Source organism: Pristiophorus japonicus, chromosome 21 (assembly GCF_044704955.1).
Source record: "Pristiophorus japonicus isolate sPriJap1 chromosome 21, sPriJap1.hap1, whole genome shotgun sequence".
Taxonomy (NCBI): domain Eukaryota; kingdom Metazoa; phylum Chordata; class Chondrichthyes; family Pristiophoridae; genus Pristiophorus; species Pristiophorus japonicus.
This window is the reverse complement of record NC_091997.1, coordinates 34,160,651-34,184,535: the sequence shown is the minus strand read 5'-3', so window position 1 is coordinate 34,184,535 and position 23,885 is coordinate 34,160,651. Positions and strand designations below refer to the sequence as shown.

General features: G+C 48.6%; 1 protein-coding gene across 5 annotated transcripts in view; it reads left to right on the top strand.

Moving 5' to 3' along the window:
* The window catches only part of LOC139233915 (sorting nexin-11-like), a 368,480-nt gene that overhangs the window by 2,941 nt on the left and 341,654 nt on the right, over positions 1-23,885 (top strand). For all 5 annotated transcript variants that reach the window (XM_070864578.1, XM_070864576.1, XM_070864575.1 and 2 more), the window contains exons 2-6: positions 9,363-9,511; positions 11,609-11,663; positions 15,678-15,764; positions 19,200-19,300; positions 21,095-21,193. In XM_070864578.1, the coding sequence (XP_070720679.1) occupies positions 11,640-11,663; positions 15,678-15,764; positions 19,200-19,300; positions 21,095-21,193 (311 nt within the window). In that variant the 5' untranslated portion in view covers positions 9,363-9,511; positions 11,609-11,639. The remainder of the gene's footprint in view (positions 1-9,362; positions 9,512-11,608; positions 11,664-15,677; positions 15,765-19,199; positions 19,301-21,094; positions 21,194-23,885) is intronic.

Here is a 23,885-nt window from a genome sequence, read left to right as displayed (position 1 = left end):
TCAGTAATGCCCCTCCGACAGTGCAGCGCTCCCTCAGTACTGCCCCTCCGACAGCGCGCAACTCCCTCAGTACCGCCCCTCCGACAGCGCGCCGCTCACTCAGTACCGCCCCTCCGACAGCGCGCCGCTCCCTCAGTACCGCCCCTCCGACAGCGCGCCGCCCCCTCAGTACTGCCCCTCCGACAGCGCGCCGCCCCCTCAGTACTGCCCCTCTGACAGCGCGGCACCCCCTCACTACCGCCCCTCTGACAGTGCGCCGCCCCCTCAGTACCGCCGCTCCGACAGCGCGTCGCTCCCTCAGTACCGCCCCTCCGACAGCGCGTCGCTCCCTCAGTACCGCCCCTCCGACACATTGAAGTGTTGGCCTAGATGAGTGGAACTGGAACCCACAACCTTTTGACTCGGAGGCAGATTTGCGCTCTATGCACTTTGTCCTTCCAACTTTGCCCTCCAGTCCATCCCACAATCCCGCTCACTCCCTATTCCACCATAGGTCACACAGCTACCAGCCGCCTTAGCTGTATTTTCTGGAACTCCCTCCCAAAATCGGTCTTGCTTCCTCTCGGCCTTTACACACCTCCTCAAAACCTACCGATTCTGCCATGCCTGCGAGCACCTTTCCTAACTCCACCAATTATGTTCAGTGTCTATTCCTCTCTGACGTGCCTTGAGATGTCTTTCTACATTAAAGTTATATAAATGTTAGCTCAATTAATAATAATAAACCTGAGATTGCTAGCCAAGGATATGGAGGCAAGGTGGGTAAATGGAGTTAGGGTCAGCCACGATCGCATTGAATGGCGGAACAGGCTCGAATGGCTTCCTCCTGTTCCGAAATACCACTTTGTTTTTACACATACACTCCCGATTGCCGAAAAGAAAAAAGTACTTGTGTTTATGCAGTGCCATTTACGTCCTCAGGTGCTTCACAGTCAATGAATTAATTTTGAAGTCACTGCTGTTTTTATCAGGAGGTGTGGCAGCCAGTTTGCTCACAGCAATGTCCCATGAACAACAATGAGATGAATCTGTTTTTGGTGATGTTTGTTGAGGGAGGAATGTTGGCCAGGACACCCAAGGATCTTCATTGTCATCTTTGGAAAAAGTTCCCATGGTTCTTTTACATCCGCCTGAACAGGCAAAACAGGCCCTTTGTTTTAACATCTTAGCCAGAGGTGGCACCTTCACCTTTGCAACACTCTCTGTCCTGCTGCACTGAACTATTGGCATGAAGTATGTACTCCCGTCCTGGATTGGGCTTTGAACTGGGAAGTGTCTGCATCAATCGCTCACCGTTCAGGTGTAGGAGAGATTAGAAAGAAAGACTTGCATTTATATAGCGCCTTTCACGACCACCAGACATCTCAAAGCGCTTTACAGCCAATGAAGTACTTTTGGAGTGTAGTCACTGTTGTAATGTGGGAAACGCGGCAGCCAATCTGCGCACAGCAAGCTCCTACAAATCGCAATGTGATAATGGCCAGATAATCTGTTTTTGTTATGTTGAGGAATAAATATTGGCCCCAGGACACCGAGGATAACTCCCCTGCTCTTCTTTGAAATAGTGCCATGGAATCTTTTACATTCACCTGAGAGAGCAGACGGGACCTCAGTTTAACGTCTCATCCAAAAGACGCAGAGTAAAGCTGTATGCTGTCTCAACTGCGTGATTAACCTCAGTCCTGAGATAAGCACCTTCCTGCACCAGTGTTACTTTTTTCCGCTGCCCAAAAATGCCGTCCTGTGGTCTCTCTGAGTGACAAGACAATTAGTATCTGATTGAAATATATAAAAAGTAGATGCTGAGAGGCTGTTTCCTCTGGCTGGAGAGTCCAGAACCAGGGGTCATAGTCTCAGGGTAAGGGGTCGACCATTTAGGGCTGAGATGAGGAGAAATTTCTTCACTCAGAGGGTGAAGAATTCCTCTTTGGAATTCTCTGCCTCAGAGGGCTGTGGATGCTGCAGGGTGTTCGTTTTACACCCTACCTTGATTCGTAGACCTCGGGAATTACAGGAAAGGACTACACGAGATGCAAAGTTTAGGCTTAACCCAATTGTCAGTTTTATTATGCAAAAACAAACTAAAAACTACAGAACAGGACGTCCAGTTAGTAGCTGCAACCGTAGATTGTAGGTTCGTGGTCGTTGGTCCCGTGACCGGTTGTTCCTCTTCGATGTTCCCTCTTCTGGTCATTCTCTTCCGTTTCTTCCTTGTCCGTTCCATTCCTTTTCGTTCGCGCCGAGCTGCTCCCAGCTCGTGTATATATATATCCATTTTATCAATAAATCACCCGCTGAGCTGCGGTTTCCGTTAATGTGTCCGGATTGATTCATTGTTTGTGGTGATCCATTTGACTGATTGCCATGATGGCCCTGGATGTCCCCAATTTGCATACGGTGTCTACAGGGCAAAAGATAACTCCTTATCTTAAGTACCTCATTCTCCAAAAATGTACACCTTGGGGTCCTTTTGTTGTCCTGGTTTCTTGCAGACTGGGAGTCACTAGAGAGAATTGTCTTCCGGCCAATCAATCCAGGGGCTCTTCTGTGGGATTTTATGAAATGTATCAATTCCTTTGTTTCGATGCACAAACATGTCTGGCTCTCGGCCGCAGAGATTGTTCTTAATTGGTGATGAGTCGCCGCCTGCACCAGGCTGGCTTTTCTCCCTTTGTCCAGTTAATCCCAAAAGCTTGTATTAAATCATTTTTGGTTCGTAGCCTCTTTCTGTGCCTTCTGTAAAAGTGTGTAAACCTTACAATGCTGAGTTGTTGAGCATATTCAAGGCTGAGATCGATAGATTTTTGCACTCTTTTGGGGAATCGAGGGCTATGGGGACAGTGCAGGAAAGTGGAGTTCACTCTGTGTAAAACTAGGTAGTTGTTTTTCTCTGTCTCACGGTGGAGTGGCCATTCTGTATCTGACACTCCCATTGTTGCTGCGCAGTGCTCACCATGTACAGTCAACTGCGGCCCGGCCCGCACCCTCGCCTCTCAGTCAGGAGGTTGTGAGATCAGCACAAAATCTAGGCTGAAACTTCCAATGCCGTACTGCGGGAGCGCCGCACTGTCGGAGGGGCAGTACTGCGGGAGCGCCGCACTGTTGGAGGGGCAGTACTGCGGGAGCGCCGCACTGTCGGAGATGCCGTCTTTCAGAAGATACCTTACACCACTTGCGCTTGCTTGCCCTCAGGTGGACATAAAAGATACCATGACACTATTTCGAAGAAGAGCAGGGGAATTATCCCTGGTGTTGTGGCCGATACTTATCAGAAATGTTCCTTTTAAGCTGCGCAGTCATGGAGAGCTCCAGTGTCATCGCACAGCCGGTGAGCCGGCTTTTCAATGGAAAACATTGCGCAAGCGCGGAATTCTGAATGGGCCACGCAGCCTGTTAAAGTGGCTTTGTGGACCAAACAAAAATTACAGGGAACATTGTTTAGCATTCAACCAACATCACTAAAAAATAGATGATCTAGTCATTATCAAATTGCTGTTTGTGGGAGCTTGCTGTGCGCAAATTGGCCGCTGCGTTTCACACATTACAACAGTGACTACGCTCCAAAAGTACTTCATTGCCTGTAAACAACTTTGGGGCGTCCTGAAAGGCACTATATAAATGCACGACTTTCGGTCACTGTGTTGCTGTGCAATACTCCTCATGTCACTGTGTCACTGTGCAATGCTCCCCATGTCACTGTGCAATGCTCCCCATGTCCCTGTGCAATGCTCCCCATGTCCCCGTGTCACTGCAATGCTCCCCATGTCACCGTGCAATGCTCCCCACGTCCACGTGTCACTGTGCAATGCTCCCCATGTCATAAGAACATAAGAATTAGGAACAGGAGTAGGCCATCTAGCCCCTCGAGCCTGCTCCGCCATTCAACAAGATCATGGCTGATCTGGCCGTGGACTCAGCTCCACTTACCCGCCCGCTCCCCATAACCCTTAATTCCCTTATTGGTTAAAAATCTATCTATCTGTGACTTGAATACATTCAATGAGCTAGCCTCAACTGCTTCCTTGGGCAGAGAATTCCACAGATTCACAACCCTCTGGGAGAAGAAATTCCTTCTCAACTCGGTTTTAAATTGGCTCCCCCGTATTTTGAGGCTGTGCCACCTAGTTCTAGTCTCCCGACCAGTGGAAACAACCTCTCTGCCTCTTTCTTGTCTATCCCTTTCATTATTTTAAATGTTTCTAGAAGATCACCCCTCATCCTTCTGAACTCAAACGAGTAAAGACCCAGTCTACTCAATCTATCATCATAAGGTAACTCCCTCATCTCCGGAATCAACCTAGTGAATCGTCTCTGTACCCCCTCCAAAGCCAGTATATCCTTCCTTAAGTAAGGCGACCAAAACTGCACGCAGTACTCCAGGTGCGGCCTCACCAATACCCTATACAATTGCAGAAGGACCTCCCTGCTTTTGTACTCCATCCCTCTTGCAATGAAGGCCAACATTCCATTCGCCTTCCTGATTACCTGCTGCACCTGCAAACTAACTTTTTGGGATTCGCTAAAAACAGCTCTGGGCCCTGACTCCGTTAGGTGCATCGAGGAGGCTCAAGCACGTGGGGAGATCCCGTCCGAACTGACCCCCGTCCGGACGGAATTCCTCATTGGCGCCAAACCCCGGAACCTCCCTCGGGGGCCGGCGCCTCACAACTTGAGCCGCCTCGGGGAAATCCCCTCCGTGCCCTTCAGTTCCGCGCGGAGGGGTTTCCTGTACGGGCTGCTCCTGCACACTCTCAACTTTGCCATCCTCGCCTGCCGTCCGGACACGCCATGGCGTACCATCCTGCCGTCTGGAGGAGGCGGGGGTCCCCGATGGAGGGCACTCTACGCAGGGGTCCTCCCACTATTCATCGGGGACTTGGCCTGGAGGGTGGTGCACGGAGCAGTGCCGTGCAACAAATTTTTAAGCCGGTTCACGGACTCCCAGGCCGCCTGCAATTTCTGCGGTCTGGAGGAGTCCGTGTTCCATGTTTTTATTGAATGTACGAGGTTGCAGCCCCTGTTCCATTATTTGAAGGGGCTGCTCCTGAAATTCTGGCTGCACTTCAGTCCCACTCTCCTGATCTTTGGGCACCCTGTGCGGAGGGGAGGGGGTAGGTCCGAGGGCCTCCTCGTAGGACTGCTCCTGGGCACGGCCAAGGGTGCCATCAGCCGGTCCAGGCAGCGGGCGGTCGAGGGGGTCGTTCAAACCTGACTGCCTGCCTCTCTTCCGCTCTTGCATCCGGTCCAGGGTGTCCTTGGAGATGGAGCACGCGGTGTCCACCAGTACGCTCGTGGCCTTCCGCGAGAGGTGGGCACCGGAGGGACTGGAGTGCATCATCACGCCCGGCAACCAAATTTTAATTTGATTTTACGTTTTAAAGTTTAATTTGTTTTAATTGCCGGTGCTTTTAGTGTCCCCCTTCCCTTTTATAGGGGGCACTGGGGAAAATTGTGATTTTAGTGCCCAAAAAAAACCCCCCCCAAAAAAAGAAAAACACAAAAAAAAAAAGGAGAAAAAAAAAAAGGGCCTTGTAAATGTCTGGTGTGTCACCCAGGTCGGGTGGCACGGTTTAATGTCTTATGTTTTATAGGTAGACTTTAAAAGAGTTTCATGCACAAGGACCCCCAGGTCCCTCTGTACCGCAGCATGTTGTAATTTCTCCTCATTCAAATAGTATTCCCTTTTTTTGTTTTTTTTTCCCAAGGTGGATGACCTCACACTTTCCGACATTGTATTCCATCTGCCAAACCTTAGTCCATTCGCTTAACCTATCTAAATCTCTTTGCAGCCTCTCTGTGTCCTCTACACAACCCGCTTTCCCACTAATCTTTGTGTCAACTGCAAATTTTGTTGCACTACACTCTGTCCCCTCTTCCAAGTCATCTATGTATATTGTAAACAGTTGTGGTCCCAGCACCGATCCCTGTGGCACACCACTAACCACCGATTTCCAACCTGAAAAGGACCCATTTATCCCGACTCTCTGCTTTCTGTTAGCCAGCCAATTCTCTATCCATGCTAATACATTTCCACTGACCCCGCGTACCTTTATCTTCTGCAGTAACCTTTTGTGTGGCACCTTATCGAATGCCTTTTGAAAATCGAAATACACCACATCCATCGGTACACCTCTATCCACCATGCTCATTATATCCTCAAAGAATTCCAGTAAATTAGTTAAACATGATTTCCCCTTCATGAATCCATGCTGCGTCTGCTTGATTGCACTATTCCTATCTAGATGTCCCGCTATTTCTTCCTTAATGATAGTTTCAAGCATTTTCCCCACTACAGATGTTAAACTAACCAGCCTATAGTTACCTGCCTTTTGTCTGCCCCCTTTTTTAAACAGAGGTGTTACATTAGCTGCTTTCCAATCCGCTGGTACCTCCCCAGAGTCCAGAGAATTTTGGTAGATTATAACGAATGCATCTGCTATAACTTCCGCCATCTCTTTTAATACCCTGGGATGCATTTCATCAGGATCAGGGGACTTGTCTACCTTGAGTCCCATTAGCCTGTCCAGCACTACTCCCCTAGTGATAGTGATTGTCTCCAGGTCCTCCCTTCCCACATTCCTGTGACCAGCAATTTATGGCATGGTTTTTGTGTCTTCCACTGTGAAGACCGAAGCAAAATAATTGTTTAAAGTCTCAGCCATTTCCACATTTCACTTTATTAAATCCCCCTTCTCATCTTCTAAGGGACCAACATTTACTTTAGTCATTCTTTTCCGTTTTATATATCTGTAAAAGCTTTTACTATCCGTTTTTATGTTTTGCGCAAGTTTACCTTCGTAATCTATCTTTCCTTTCTTTATTGCTTTCTTAGTCATTCTTTGCTGTCGTTTAAAATTTTCCCAATCTTCTATTTTCCCACTAACCTTGGCCACCTTATACGCATTGGTTTTTAATTTGATACTCTCCTTAATTTCCCTGGTTATCCACGGCTGGTTATCCCTTCTCTTACCGCCCTTCTTTTTCATTGGAATATATTTTTGTTAAGCACTATGAAAGAGCTCCTTAAAAGTCCTCCACTGTTCTTCAATTGTGCCACCGTTTAGTCTGTGTTTCCAATCTACTTTAGCCAACTCTGCCCTCATCCCACTGTAGTCCCCTTTGTTTAAGCATAGTACGCTCGTTTGAGACACTACTTCCTCACCCTCAATCTGTATTACAAATTCAACCATACTGTGATCACTCATTCTGAGAGGATCTTTTACTAGGAGGTCGTTTATTATTCCTGTCTCATTACAGAGGACCAGATCTAAGATAGCTTGCTCCTTTGTAGGTTCTGTTCTAAGAAACAATCCCATATGCATTCTATGAATTCCTCCTCCAGGCTACCCCGTGCGATTTGAGTTGACCAATCGATATGTAGGTTAAAATCCCCCATGATTACTGCCGTTCCTTTTTCACATGCCTCCATTATTCCCTTGATTATTGCCCGCCCCACCGTGAAGTTATTATTTGGGGGCCTATAAACTACGCCCACCAGTGACTTTTTCCCCTTACTATCTCTAATCTCCACCCACAATGATTCAACATTTTGTTCATTAGAGCCAATATCGTTTTTCACAACTGCCCTGATATCATCCTTTATTAACAGAGCAAAAGAGCTAATGATTTGTGCCGTCAACTCATTTACTTTATTTCGAATGTCACTGTGCAATGCTCCCCGTGTCACTGTGCAATGCTCCCCGTGTCACTGTGCAATGCTCCCCGTGTCACTGTGCAATGCTCCCTGTGTCAGTGTCTCTGTGCAATGCTCCCCATGTCTCGGTCTCTGTGTCACAGTGCAATGCTCCCCATGTCACAGTGGCTCTGTGCTATGTTCCCCATGTCTCTGTGTCACAGTGCAATGCTCTCCATGTCTCGGTCTCGGTGCAGACACCAAGTTACAGCTACAATGTCTGGATTCTCTTATTGTCACTGCGCAGTGAATAGTGACAATTCTCTTTGGGCTCTTCTCCCAATGATCCCAAACGTTTCCCCGCTGCCCAGTGCTTCACTGGCTTTGCTGCCCAGTGCTTCACTGGCTTTGCTGCCTCCCACCAGCTACAAGGGAAGATTTACCGGCGTGGGCTGATACTTTGCTTCTTCGTTGATGTGTAATGTTCTCCCTGCCTCTCCTAATGGCGCTGACTCTGGCTGAGATCCCATTCCATGGGTAGCAGTCATCCTCTGGGACCTTGCTGTATGAGCTTGGACAGTGAGTGTCAACAGGGCAGAGAAAGCATCACAACCGAGCCAGATCCGATCCTCACCTGGGGGTAGATCTTGACTCTGTGCGCTGGTGTGAGATGGGTGATAGGGAATCGGCCGCCTGTTTTTCATCCCTCCGGAGAATTATTTCCAAAATATAAATCGGGGAGAGATGTAAGACAGTCTATCAACAAAAAGGGAACAACTTGTATTTATATAACGCCTTTAATGTAGTAAAGCGTCCCAAGGCACTCACAGGAGTGTTATCAGGCAAACTTTGACACTGAGCCACAGAAGGAGATATTAGGACTGATGACCAAAAGCTTGGCCAAAGAAGTTGGTTTTAAGGAGCGTCTTAAAGGAGGAGAGAGAGGCAGAGAGGTTTTGGGGAAGAATTTCAGAGCTTGGGGCCCCAGGCAGCTGAAGGCATGGCCGCCAATGGTGGAGCGCTGAAAATTGTGGATGTGCAAGAGGCCAGAATTGGGGGAGCGCAGAGATCTCGGGGGGGGGGTTTGTGGAGCTGGAGGAGATTAGAGATAGGGAGGGGGCGAGGCCATGGAGGGATTTGAAACCAAGGATGAGGATTTTAAGTTTGAGGCGTTGTCGGACCGGGAGGCAATGTAGATCGATTCGCAATATTCTGTGTGATGCTATCGCACAAAGTCAAAATCTACTCAGCTGATGTCCACACACTTGCACTTTGCAGCAGCGATCATTGGATAATGATTAGGAAGCAACGGCCACGGATGTTCCCCCTCCCAGATATTAAGGGAATCGATGGATATGGGGATCGGGTGGGAAAGTGGAGTTGAGGTCGAAGATCAACCATGATCTCACTGAATGGCGGAGCAGGCTCGAGGGGCCGAATGGCCTAATCCTGCTCCTAATTCTCGTGTCCTCCCCATCTCCCCATTTTCCCCCGAACTCAGCAATGCTGAGACCGATAGTTGCGTGTTTCCAGTTTTCCGGTCGGGGATAATTCAGCGGGCTGGGGATTAGTTCTGAGAATGGTGTGTCTTTGCCAACTGAGATATGGGAGGCAGGCTGACGTTTCATCAGACTGCTGCACCTTGCCTGCACTCCCACACCCAGACTGCAGGTTGTGAAATAACTAGTTGGGAGTGAGCAAAGCTGAACTTTGCGCTGTTTTTGAACAGGGCTTTCGACTTGCTGCTGCCCGTCAGTGTCACTCAGATGAGGAAACTGGGTGAGAGCTCGGCTGCCGCGACTCGGGGCAGCAACCCGGTGACTGGAATACCAACTGTGAAGCTGATCGTTGGCTGAACATTAAACTTGAGGCCTGCAGGTGAGATATAACGTCTGCTTGTCTGTCTTAGTCACAGTTACTAGTGTTATAAAAAGTAAGATTATCATTAGTTTAGTCAAAGAAATGTAGAGAATGAAAAATATTCTCCTGGTTTCTCTTCCACATTTGTACTTGTATTCGTGATTGTGCTGAAAATTATTATTGCAGGTTTTGTGCAGTCAGCATCAATGGTCCTTGTAATTTTTACTTGGTGCACAGCCCTTTTAACTGGCTGCACGGCCTATATAAATTATCGTGTACGCGCGATTTCTGCCATGTAAAAGCCGGTGAGCGGCCTGCGTGGCACCTCTAGACGAGAGTTTAATGGGAACATTGGTCAGCACTGTTTTCACCAGAATGATACCGGGGCTCAGAGGGTTAAATTATGAGGCCAGGTTGCATAAACTGGGCTTGTATTCCGTTGAGTTTAGAAGATTGAGGTGGTGATCAGATCGCGGTGTTTAAAATGTTAAAAAGAGATAAGGTGAGGGGATCAAGAACATCATCTTGTAATTAAGCCAGGCTCTTGAGGAGCGAAATCAAGAAACACAAAGGGTAGTGAAAATCTGGAACACTCTCAAAGGCTGTGGATGCTGGGGGTCAATTGCATTGAGTTTGATAGCTTTTTGTCACGTAAGATTATCAAGGGATACGGAGCAAAGGAGGGTAAATGCAGTGATCTAATTGAATGGCGGAGCAAGCTCGAGGGGCTGATTGGCCTCCTGTTCCTACTAACTGAAGTAGGCCTTTAAAATCGTCCTGTTTTTCTCTTCTTCCTTTTCTGAAGGTGGGGACCCGGCAGCTCATGAGTGCCTCATCATAGAATCATATAAATTTGCAGCAGGGCTCATCGTGTCCGTGTCGGCCAACAAAGAGCCACCCAGCCTAATCCCACTTTTCAGCTCTTGGTCCGTAGCCCTGTAGGTTACAGCACTTCAAGTGCACATCCCAGTACTTTTTAAATGTGGTGAGGGTTTCTGCCTCTACCACCCTTTCAGGCAGTGAGCTCCAGACTCCCACCACCCTCTTGGTGAAGAAATTTCCCCTCAAATCCTCTTTAAACCTTCTACCAATTACTTTAAATCTATGCCCCTTGATTGTCGACCCCATCTGCTAAGGGAAATAGGTTCGTCCTATCCACTCTATCGAGGCCCCTCATAACTTTATACACCTCAATAAGGTCTCCCCTCAGCCTCCTCTGTTCCAAAGAAAACAACCCCAGCCTATCCAATCTTTCCTCACAGCTAACATTCTCCAGTCCAGGCGACATCCTCGTAAATCTCCTCTGTACCCTCTCCAGTGCAATCATCCTGCTCGGACATTCTTCACGGGCTAGCCGAAGCAGTGAATGTCAGCAGGGCATTTGCTGCACATGTGCGGGGGGGAGGGGGGGGACATGTCAGAACTCTGCCCAGTCTGGTTCTCAACACTCCGCACACAGGTGCCCTTTCCCGCACGAGGCAAAAGATAGCGACCTGAAGCCCGTCTAAATCCCTAGCTCCCCTCTTCCCCTTAGCCCAGGGGGGTTGAAACTAATCGTGGCTGCACAACTGCTGTCTGTGCGGAGACCGGTTAACTCAGCTCAGACCCTTGTCCACCAAAATATTCTGTATCGGAGATTAAAGACAGAAAATGCTGCAAATACTCAGTACGTCAGGCAGCACCTGTGTGGAATGAGAAACGGTGCTAACGTTTCAAGTTGATGACCTTTCACCAGAACTCTTGCGATGAAAGGACATTGACCTGAAGCGTTAACTCTGTTTCGCTCTCTCTCCACCAAAACTGCCTGACTTGCTGAGTATTTCCAGCGTTTTCTGTTTGTATTTCAGATCCCAGCATCCACGGTATTTTGCTTTAGTGTCGGAGATTCACTGCCGAGCTCTGTCCTACTCTGCTGACTATGATGGAGCTTGTGTTGGAGATGCGGTGGGAGATTTACAAAGGTGGTTTCTGTAAGAGATTCCTTTCAGCTGAGCTTATTTTAATTGTGTTTCAGTAAGAGTGATTCATCATTCTATAATCGTAAAACACACTGAGAGCTTGCAGCGCTGATGTAAAAATCCGCTCTGTTTAATTTGTGAGTCTGTGTTCTGACAGATGGTGCCCCGATTCTTCAACTGAAAACAAAATGATGAAAGACCAGGAGGAAGAGGTAAGAATTGGTTCCTGAAACGTCCTCCCCCTCACAGGCGCCCACTGATGCTGGCGTCTGCCCTCCAGTGCCACACCCGAGCGGCTATTCCTTCATTAGTGAGTGCCAGCAGGCTATTTGACAGCGGATAGCAGGAACATTCTGGGGCTCTTTTCTCTGGAAAAAGGAAGGCTGAGGGGTGACCGGACAGAGGTAATTAAAATTCAATAGGGTAGACGTAGCGAAGATATTTCCACTTATGGGGGAGTTCAAAACCAGGGGCCATCAATATAAGACAGTCACCAATAAATCCAATGGAGAATTCAGGAGAAGTCTCTTTACTCAGAGAGTGGTGAGAATGTGGAACTCACTACCACAGGGAGTGGTTGAGGCGAATAGTATCGATGGATTGAAACTGGATAAACACGAGGGAGAAAGGAACAGAAGGATATGCTGATAGGGTGGGCGGAGGCTCGTGTGGAGCATAAACACTGCACAGTTGTGCCGAATGGCTTGTTTTGTGCTGTAAATACTGTGTAGTTCTATATGGAAACAGCCAAGCCCGATCTTGTGTCTGCTTGATGTTGCATATGCACTTTCCAGCGGCTGTGACAGCACTCGGGGGCCCCGCTGAGTTTTGTATCCCCTCTACCTATCAGCAGCACTGAGGTGAATTGCAATGCCCCAACTATTTCACTGGCTCTGAGTCACTACGTATCTCGCATTTCGTACAATAGAGCTAAAACTAAGGTAAGGACTGAAACTCGGCAGCCCATGTCCTAAGTCGCACCAAGTCCCGTTTACCCATCACCTCCTGTGCTTGCTGACCTACATTTGATTCCAATCCAGCAACGCCTCGATTTCAAAATTCTCATCCTTGTGTTCAAATCCCTCCATGGCCTCGCCCCCTCCCTATCTCTGTAATCTCCTCCAGCCCCACAACCCCCCCGAGATCTCTGCGCTCCTCCAATTCTAGCCTCTTGAGCATCCCTGATTATAATCACTCCACTTTCGGCGGCCTTTGCCCTCAGCCGTCTGGGCCCTAAGCTCTGGAACTCCCTCCCTAAACCTCCCCGCCTCTCTCTCCTCCTTTTAAGGTGCTCTTTAAAACCTAATTCCTTGATCAAGCTTTTGGTCACCTGTCCTAATATTTCCTTGTGTGGCTCCTGTCTTTTTACGCTCCTGTGAAGCACCTTGGGACATTTTACTACATTAAAGGCGCTATATAAATGCAAGTTGTTGTAAGGTGAATGTATTTATCAAGTTCATGTTTGGCCCCCACCTCTCCCCCCCCCCCCCCCCCAAACACAATCAAAGACTGAGATTCATGCAGTGAGTGGTTATGATCTGGAATGCGCTGCCTGAGAGGGTGGTGGAGGCAGATTCAATCGTGGCTTTCAAAAGGGAATTGGATAAGCACGTGACGGAAAAAAAATTGCAGGGCAGTGGGGAAAGGGCGGGGGAGTGGGACTGGCTGAAGTGCTTTTGCAGAGAGCCGGCACGGGCCCAATGACCTCTTTCTGTGCTGTAACCGTTCTGTGATTAACGCAAAAACCTAAATCTGTGACTGGACAGGTTAGAATCACAAATTTTCCACCCACATTGCTGCTTAAGTGATGCCTGCCTCTTGTCCATCACCAACCCTAGCTGCAGAAACCCACCTCGCTGCAGATTTACCAGACTGCTCAGAATGCCTCCCACTTCGTAATTTTCCATTGTCTCAAGTAAAGATTTTCTCACACATAAGACTGATGGCAATGTCGCTTTAGCCCGAGAAGAAATTTAGTTTTTTGTCTCTTCAGGACCTCAAGGCCAGCCTGATTCTCTCTGTTACCTTCAGAAGAAAGTTGACTTCTTTTGTATCCAATTTTTAGTTACATTTTAGTTGTAGGCGTTGAAAAAAAATTGTTACTTTCCATATTTTAATTCTTGTCATTTCAGGATTCCAACCCCCCCCAAACGTTGTGTTTCAACGAATGTCGTAATTGTTTCTCGTACAACTCACAAGAACACAGGAAATGGTCAGAAAATGGGGCTTGAGCAGAAACTGGGACATTACTCCTCTCAATTTCCAGAATCCGCTCTGAACGTTGCGATAGTGTTAGCCGTGGCTCAGTGGGTAGCACCCTCACCTCTGAGTCAGAAGGTCGTGGGTTCAAGTCCCATGCCAGGGACTTGAGCACAAAAATCTAGGCTGGCACTCCCAGTGCAGTGCTGAGGGAGTGCTGCACTGTCGGAGGGGCCGGCTTTTGGGCGAGACGTTAAACCGAGGATAAGTCTGCTCTCTAAGGTGGACGCAAAAGATCCCATGGCACTATTTTGAAGAAGAGCAGGGGAGTTATCCTTGGTGTCCTGGGGCCAATATTTATCCTTCAATCAACATCACTAAAAAAGCAGATTATCTGGTCATTACCACATTGTTGTTTGTGGGAGCTTACTGTGCGCAAAGTGGCTGCTGCGTTTCCCACATTACAACAGTGACTACACCAGAAAAAAGCTTCATTGGCTGTAAAGTGCTTTGGGACGTCCTGAGGTTGTGAAACTTGCTATATAAATTATCATTTTTATTTATTACTTGTGGTGAAGGTGGATGTGGCTTTTAGACTGCTGCAGTGTATACTGTACACAGCATTTGTTATGTTTGTGTTTGTGATATTGCGTGGGTCAAGTTTCCGATCTTGTATTGACATGGAGAGGTGCCAGGCAATATTTGCCCATTGGGAGTGTGGGAAAAATCGAATTATTAACTCGCCTGGTGGCTTTAGTACACAAAGGCAAGATACTGCGGTTGTTGGAAATCTGAAATAAAAACAGCAAATGCTGGAAACACTCAGCAGGTCAGGTGGAGAGAGAAACTGAGCTAATGTTTCAGGGCGATGTCCTTTCACCAGAACCGTTCCGATGAAAGGTAATCGACCTGAAACTTTAACTGTTTCTCTCCCCACAGATGCTGCCTGACCTGCTGCATATTTCCAGCATTTTTAGGCTTTAGTGCCCCTCCGGGCTGCAGGTTACAGCAGCCTTGACAGGATCGTGGCAGTGCAGTTCCTGCTCCACTCAACCGGACAATGGCAAATATCCTGAGGATTAACTGAAGAAAGGAGAAATGTTTTGGAAAGCAGGTATTAAAAAGGCCACATTCATTGCATTCATTAGATCTACTACAACTTGCATTTATATAGCACATTTCAATTAATAAAACGTTCCACAGGAGCGTTATCAAACAAAGTTTGACACGATAAGGAGATATCGGGACAGTTGGTCAAAGAGGTAGGTTTTAAGGAGTGTCTTAAAGGAGGAGAAAGAAAGAAAGACTTGCATTTATATAGCGCCTTTCACGACCACCGGATGTCTCAAAGCACTTTACAGCCAATGAAATGCTTTTGGAGTGTAGTCACTGTTGTAGTGTGGGAAATGTGGCAGCCAACTTGCGCACAGCAAGCTCCCACAAACAGCAATGTGATAGAGAGGTGGAGAGGATTAAGGAGGGAATTCCAGAGCTTTGGGCCTCGGCCGCCTATGGTGGAGTGATGAAAATTGGGGATGCTCAAGATGCCAGAATTGGAGGAGTGCAGAGATCTTGAGGGGGAGGGACGGGGCGGGGCGGGGGGGGGAGGGGTGGTTGTAGGACTGGAGGAAGTTACCGAGATAGGGTAGGGCTAGGAGGCCATGGAGGGATTTTAAAACGAGGATGAGACTTTTAAAAGCGAGGCATGCTGGACTGGGAGCCAATGTAGGTCAGCAAGCGCAGGGGTGATTGGTGAATGGGACTTGGTGCGAGTTAGGAGTTTTGGACGAGTTCAGGTTTATAGAGTTGCAAGGTGGGAGGCCGGCCAGGAGAGCTTTGGAATAGTTGAGTCGAGAGGTAACAGAGCGACAGATGAGGGTTTCAGTAGCAGATGAGCCGAGTTAGGGGTGGAGATGGACGATGTCGCAGAGGTCGAAAGTAGCAGAAACCCACAGCATGGCAGCTTTGTACAAAGCCAGTCTGGTTTGTATGTGACGTGTTTAACACTGAAATGTTGTTTTTGGTAGGAATTCATCACTGTGCGAGTGCAGGACCCAAGAATCCAAGATCAGAATTCCTGGGCTTCTTACGTGGATTATAAAATATTCCTTTACGTAAGTACAGTGTGTGTTTGTTTGGAAATGATGTAGGTGTTTAAAGTTGTGTTACAGTTATATAAAGCTCTGGTCAGACCACATCTGGGGTAACTGCATTCAGTTCTGGGCCCTGCACCCCAGGAAGGATATATTGGCCTTTGGTGGGGGTCAGAGCAGGTTCACCAGAATAGTACGTCCAGGAGCATCGTGATCGGGGCCCAGGAGCGGCGAGGGTTCGGGGCCCAAAAGAGGCGAGGGCCTGGGGCAGCACGGGCCAGCACGGGCCAGCCCACACTGTGATATGTGTGCACACTAGGTCCGTGCAGCAGAGCAGGTCTCCAGTCGTCTTGGTTAACCCTTGCCACTGGATCAAGACCTAGCTCTGTCAGGCTCGTGTGGTGGCTGGTGTACAACGGCCACCACACATTAAAAGAATCCACGCACAGGCATCTTCCACCCTTCAGTATGTAGTTCAGGACCTAGATTGTCAGGTCCTTTATTGAAACACCTGTGAACTCATCCCTTTTTGGTGTGGAAGTGGGTCATCCTCGATACGAGGGACCGCCTAATACTGCACCGAGGTTAAGACCGGTTGTATTCCCTCGAGTTTAGAAGATTAATGGGTGATCTTATTGAGGTGTTTAACATGATTGAAGGAGTTGATGGGGTAGATACAGAGAAACTTTTTCCAGAACAAGGGGGCATTACCTTAAAATTAGAGCCAGGTCATTCAGGAGTGATGTCAGGAAACACTTTTTAACACAATAGATATCCAGAATTCTCTCTTCCCAAAAGACTGTGGATGCTGGGCTCAATTTAATTGTTTAAGCCCCTATTCCTGCCCCAGCTTAGATCAGCTGACTCAGTACAGAGCAGGGATTGAATGTGGAACCTTGCGGCTCTATGTGGGGCTCAGTACCACACTGGGCAGGACATTTATCAAGGACATTGGCATCGAAGGTAATTGGCAAAAGAACAAGAGGCGACAAGAGGAGAATTTTTTTACGCAGCCAGATCTGGAACGCGCTGCCTGAAAGGGCGGAGGAAGCAGATTCAATAGTAACTGTCCAAAGGGAATCGGATAAATACTTGAAAGGTAAAAATTTGCAGGGCTGTTACGTAAGCGATATGGAGCAAAAGCGGGAAAATGGGGTTGAGGTACAGATCAGCTATGATCTGATTGAATGGCTGAACAGGCTCGAGGGGCTGAATAGCCTCTTCCTGTTTCTATGTTCCTTGTGAACCCCCCCCTCCCATCCCTAAACCCTGACCTTGCATCAATCACAGTGGAATGTGTGGTTGGGTCCCAGGTCCCTACCGTGTTGCAAGCTGGCCACTAGGAGGTAAACAAGTGCAGCCCAGAGCTGAGACACCTGTGAGGTTTTTTCTCATTGTGGGGCACCAGTGGGCCTCTGATTGGTTCCTCGTCCCAGCAGCACTGCCATTCATTCAGGGCAGGGAATCAAGCCGATGTTAATTGTATTCAGGTGGTGGGTATTGGGGAATCTCTTGTATTCATATATGTGGGAGGAGATGGGGGGGGAGGGAAAGCTTATCTTGGGGGTTCACTGTATGTAATGTGTGTCTCCAAATAAAGGCTTGTAAACAATTAAAGTCCAGGCTCTCGTATTCTATACTCCTGGCTATCTGACTTTTACAACCCGTGTCCCGTCACTGCATGATACAGTACTGCCTCTCTGCTCCATGAATGCTTCCATGTCTACTCTGAGCACTCCGAGTGACGCTGCTCTGGTCTCTGCGTACAGAAACGTAGCTGAGCAGGGACAGAAGCTGCTTGTGTCGACTCCATTGACTCCGCTTCCTAGTCTTCCAACATGTAGTATCACTTCTCCCTTCCCCCTCCCCGCGCCTCCCAAGCAGGCGTTGACTCTTGCTATGCCACGTTTCCATAGACGGCAGGTACCATCAGTACGTCATCCAAGCAGTGGATCCTTGGATGTGAGCCTCGACAGTGAGTGTTCACCGTGTCCGTGGGGTAGGGGCAGCAGCTGGAGCCGGTACTGCCCTCGCCACACTGGCACAGCGCTCTCCCCGGCAGGAGTCACTGGCCCGCGATCAGGGGCGGGAACGACGGCCTGTTTTCCAAGCCAGTGGTGTTGGGGTTAATTATCCTGCCCCTATTCCTGCCCCAGCTTAGATCAGCTGACTCAGTACAGAGCAGGGATCGAATGTGGAACCTTGCGGCTCTATGTGGAGCTCAGTACCATACTGGGCAGGACATTTATCAAGGACGTTGGCATCGAAGGTAATTGGCAAAAGAACAAGAGGCGACAAGAGGAGAATTTTTTTACGCAGCCAGATCTAGAACGCGCTGCCTGAAAGCAGATTCAATAGTAACTGTCCAAAGGGAATTGGATAAATACTTGAAAGGTAAAAATTTGCAGGGATGTGGGACAAGAGCAGGGGGGAGTGATACTAATTGGATAGCTCTACCAAAGAAGCAGCATAGTCTCCTGTGCAGTATCATTCCATGAGGGAGTGGGCCACTAAATCCCTCGAGAGGGAACACAGATTGTTACTGTTTGCTAGTTAAAATCAACTAGGTACTCATTGGAGTTTAGATGAATGAGAGGTGATCTTATTGAAACGTATAAGATTCTGAGGGGGCTCGACAGGGTAGATGCCGAGAGGATGTTTCCCCTTGTGGGGGAATCTAGAACTAGGTTCAGAATAAGGGGTCGTCCATTTAAAACTGAGATGAGGAGGAATTTCTTCTCTGAGGGTTGTAAATCTGTGGAATTCTCTGCCCCAGAGAGCTGTGGAGGCTGGGTCATTGAATATATTTAAGGTGGAGATAGACAGATTTTTCAATGATAAGGGAGTGAAGGGTTATGGGGAGTGGGCAGGGAAGTGGAACTGAGTCCATGATCAGATCAGCCGTGATGGTGTCTCGCTTTAATCCCTTGATGCAGGCTACAAAAAGCAAAACAAAACTTATACTGCGGTTATAGTTAGGCACTCATCTTTTGATAATACATAATAAAGTATTAATTAATATTATTAAAGACATGAATTAATATTTTACTTTGTGTGGAAAGTTAAAATTTATTTTACTAAATTATCATTGGTTTTTATGACATTTTAATAAAACATATTTAAGTTTACATAGAAAGTAAAATAAACCACTAAGTCTATTTAAATTAATTTTGATGGATCGATGGAAGACAAGGAATGGACAGATAGCGATAACTGTCTTCCAAATTAGACCCCTCCCTATAAAAATAGTTTTAAAATGAAAACAGACCAAGTTCAGCCATGAACTCATTGAATGGTGGTGCAGGCTCGAAGGGCTGAATGGCCTACTCATGCACCTATTTTCTATGTTTCTATCTTATTGAATGGTGGAACAGGCTCGATGGGCCAAATGGCCGACTCCTGCTCCTATTATGTTCTTATGTCTTAACTGACCGACCATTTGCTGCACTCTTTCAGACGAACAGTAAGGCTTTCACTGTGAAGACGTCCTGTGTGCGGCGGCGGTATCGGGAGTTTGTGTGGCTGAGGCGACAGCTCCAGAAGAATGCCGGATTGATGTAAGTACAGCTCGCAATGCGGCTGCTGCTCACACTGCTAGTAACGACACTGAGCTACACGTACACGCTGGAGGATGTTTGAAACTGAGTCCTCTGAAACGGCCGTAAATCTGGGATTGCCCCCGCCGGCCGCTGCAGACCCCGCTGGATACCTCACTTGACGCCTGACAGTGTCAGCCTTGGCTCAGTTGGTAGTGCTCATGGGATCTTGAACGTTCACCTGAGACAGCAGATGGGGTCTTGGTTTAACAGCTCAATCTGAAAGACGGCACTTCCGACAGTGCAGCGCTCCCTCAGTACTGCCCCTCCGACAGTGCAGCACTCCCTCAGTACTGCCCCTCCGACAGTGCAGCACTCGCTCAGCACTACCCCTCCGACAGTGCGGCGCTCCCTCAGGACTGCCCCTCCGACAGTGCGGCGCTCCCTCAGGACTGCCCCTCCGACAGTGCAGCGCTCCCTCAGGACTGCCCCTCCGACAGTGCGGCGCTCCCTCAGGACTGCCCCTCCGACAGTGCGGCGCTCCCTCAGGACTGCCCCTCCGACAGTGCGGCGCTCCCTCAGGACTGCCCCTCCGACAGTGCGGCGCTCCCTCAGGACTGCCCCTCCGACAGTGCGGCGCTCCCTCAGGACTGCCCCTCCGACAGTGCGGCGCTCCCTCAGTGCTACCCCTACTGACAGTGCGGCACTCCCTCAGCATTGCCCCTACTGACAGTGCGGCGCTCCCTCAGTACTGCCCTACTGACAGTGCAGCACTCCCTCAGTGCTACCCCTCTGACTGTGCAGCGCTCCCTCAGTACTACACTGGAGTGTCGGGTTGCGTTTTTGTGCTCAAGTCTCTGGAGCGGTACTTGAACCCACAACCTTCTGACTGAGCGGTGAGAGAGTTGCCCACTGAGCCAAGGGATGGCAGGAAACTGAATAATTACCTTTGTGACTTAAGCTTATCTGCATTGGTAGAACAGTGTGCCGAGCAGCGTCCTCGTTAAGCTCACCGGCACTTAAATGGAAATACCGTACACACGCTGGAATTGGAATGCGCCATGCAACCTGTTAAAGGGGCCATGCACCCAAAAGAACATTAGAGGGAACATTAGTGCCAACCCAGATTACAGGCCCCCTTGGTGAAATACCACCACACCATCCATCTCCACCCCACCCCTCCCCCTCCCCCTCCCCACTCCTAGACCCAGTAATTTCAGGGGGCTTTCCTGCTTCTGTTACACTTTCATGTTTTAGAATAGAAACATCCTCTCTAATAACACTTTGTGATGTGTGTCTGGCCCCGCTCCCACCACTTGTTTGGGAGGGACGTACTGATGATGATGATGATGACTGATATTAGTATATGAATCAACACAAGTGCCACATTCTTACTGAAACATATCAGACTTGGAGTGGGTTTGACAGGGTAGATGCAGAGAGGATGTTTCCCCTCGTGATGGAATCTAGAACTAGGGGCAGAGTTTCAAAATAAGGGGTCGCCCATTTAAAACCGAGATGAGGAGGAATTTCTTCTGGTGAATCTGTGGAATTCTCTGCCCCAGAGAGCTGTGGAGGCTGGGTCTTTGAATATATTTAAGGTGGAGATAGTCAGATTCTGGAGCTACAGGGGAGTGATAGGTTATGGGGAACGGGCGGGAAAGTGGAGTTGAAGTCAAGATCAGATCAGCCGTGATCTTATTGAATGGCGGAGCAGGCTCGAGGGGCCAAATGGCTGACTCCTGCTATTTCTGATGTTCTTATGGTCCCCTGTGCCACCGTAGACTGAATTCCCCTTTGCTTTTGTTTGCGCAGGTCTCCCCCAGAGCTGCCGGGCAAGAAACCATTTTTCCAAGTGAACAACAGTGACGGTATCGAGAGAAGGCGACAGGGGTTGCAACAGTTCCTGGAAAAGTAAGTGTCGCGTGCGGAGAGCAATGATGTCTGATTTAGTTTGTGTTGCCGAGACTCTCTTGAGTGTCCTTTTGTGTCAGCGTCATGGCGCTTAAATATAATCCGGATTTATATTTGACAGCAGCTGTGCGTGTATCTTGTCAAGGGTCAGTACTTTTATTTCCAATGTTTCCCCTCTGTGGCAGGGTTTGATTCCACAGGCAAGCACAGATTTCACTTGTTCTTCACGTGTGAGTTGTGCCAAAGAAAAGAAAGAGTTGCATTTATATAGCGCCTTTCATGACCATCGGGCGTCCCAAAGCGCTTTACAGCCAATTAAGTACTTTTTGGGGTGTGGTCACTGTTGTAATGTGGGAAACGCGGCAGCCAATTTGCGCACAGCAAGCTCCCACAAACAGCAATGTGATAATGACCAGAATTTTGTGATATTGGTTGAGGAATAAATATTGGCCTGGACACTAGGGATAATGCCGTTTTCAAAATAGTGCCATGGGATGTCCACCTGAGAGAGCAATAAATGTCAGCGACGCCCACATCCTGTGAACGAATACATTTTAAAAAATCCATCTAGAGATCCTACATTTCCCCTATTGCAGCAACCAATCATTGCGCAAATAATTCCAGGGTTTTCGCCTCCGTTGCTCTCTCTGGGAGTTAATTCCATATGTCGATCGCTCCTTGTGTGAAGAGGAACTTTCTGATAGCAATCCTAAAATTGTCTTTTACTAGTTTGAATCTGTGCCCCCCTTGTCTTATTGCCCCAATTTAAAAAAAAATTAGTTCCTGGGATGTGGGTGTCGCTGGCAATTGCCCATCCCTAATTGCCCCTGGAGAAGCCGCCTTGAACCGCTGCAGTTTGTGTGGTGAAGGTGCTCCCACAGTGCTGTTAGGGAGGGAGTTCCAGGATTTTGACCTAGCCACGATGATATATTTCCAAGTCAGGATGGTGTGTGGCTTGGAGGGGATCGTGGAGGTGATGGTGTTCCCATGCGCCTGCTGTCCTTGTCCTTCTAGGTGGTAGAGGTCGTGGGTTTGGGAGGTGTTGCCGAAGAAGCCTTGGCGAGTTGCTACAGTGCATCTTGTAGATGGTACACACTGCAGCCACGGTGTGCCGGTGGTGGAGGCAGTGAATGCTGAAGGTGGTGGATGGGGTGACGATCAGTTTAATTTAAAGTAATACTCCAACATAGTAAGACATCCCGATGCACATCACAGAGGTTTAAGTAAGGAACAGTGGTGAGACGAGGTTTGGGGGGGTGACTGATGACAGTGGCTTAAATCTGCAACCTTTGACTCGGAACAAAAGTGACACCAACTGAGCCAAAGTGGCAGTTACTTGAAGTGGACATTCTCTGGGTGAATTCAAAGTGAGCGCTCGTTTGATATTTTATTCGGCGATTGAATGCGTCGAAGCCTGCACTGCTGTGGTCCTCTGTCGGACATTGACACTGTCCCGACTCCCCAGAGGCGGTGATATTAGCGTGAATGGGGCTGGTGCCCATGGTATTTAAGGTTCCTCCCTTGGATGCCTGGAATGTCCGGCGGCACTTTGCATCTGGCCCGAAGCAGACACAGCCTGCTGATACAGAAGGTGCTGCTTTGCTGGAACTGGGTGCCGACACGTATTCCTTTGAAGCCGCGTGGCAGTCTGGAGTTTCCGCGCAGACTGTTAACCCGCTTATCAATCAGAATAACCGAGCCTGCGTGAACATTTGAACTGGCCGCCCAGCCACTTAAAGGGGCCGCGCACTCTCAAAAAATTACTGGAAACATTGGTGCAGACCCAGATTATAGCCCCGTTCCCAGGGGAATACCACCCCGCCTTTCTCTGTCTTCCCCCCCCAACCCCAACTGCCTTCTCCCCCCGCCTCCACATCCTCGCTCCTAGACCCAGTAATTTCAGGGGCCACATCTCCTGCTTCTGTTACAGCACCACTTCTATGTTGGAGAAATTAAACCTCCTCTCTAGTTGCACTGTTACTGATTTGGTACCAGGGAGGGTGTGTTGGGATTTCATTGCATTGCCATTTTAAAACAAACTCGGCGAATTGAAGAGTTTTATTTGTTGTTTGGGGCACCATCTAGTGGCAGATTCTGGTATCACTGACTCACACTCACAGCAACAGGTCAGGTTTGGGCTCCAGGTCTAAACTCTGTTGCCTTGCTGTTTTAAAACCAAGATCATTGCAGATTGCAAACAGTGCTAAAAATAATTGTGTATTAAAAAAATTCTGTTTGAGACTTTGAGCAACAGTTTAGCATTTCCGTTTGCCTTTGTTCAAGCTCTTAATCCGAGTGGGAGTTGAAGTTCAGGAGTTCTGCCCCTGTGGCAGTCACCCACTGTAGGGCCTGCCTTTATTTAGCTCTGATTTAAAAACAAATGCAGACCAATAATTTATAACGTTTATACTACAAGTCAGTGTCAGCCGTGGTTCAGTGGGTCGCACCCTCGCCTCTGAGTCAGAAGGTTGTGGGTTCAAGTCCCACTCCAGAGACTTGAGCGCATAAATCTAGGCTGACACTCCCAGTGCAGTGCTGGGGTAGCGCCGCACTGTCGGAGGGACAGTACTGAGGGAGCGCCGCACCGTCTGAGGGAGCACTACACTGTCGGAGGGGCAGTGCTGAGGGAGCGCCGCACTGTCGGAGGGGCAGTGCTGAGGGAGCGCCGCACCGTCGGAGGGGCAGTACTGAG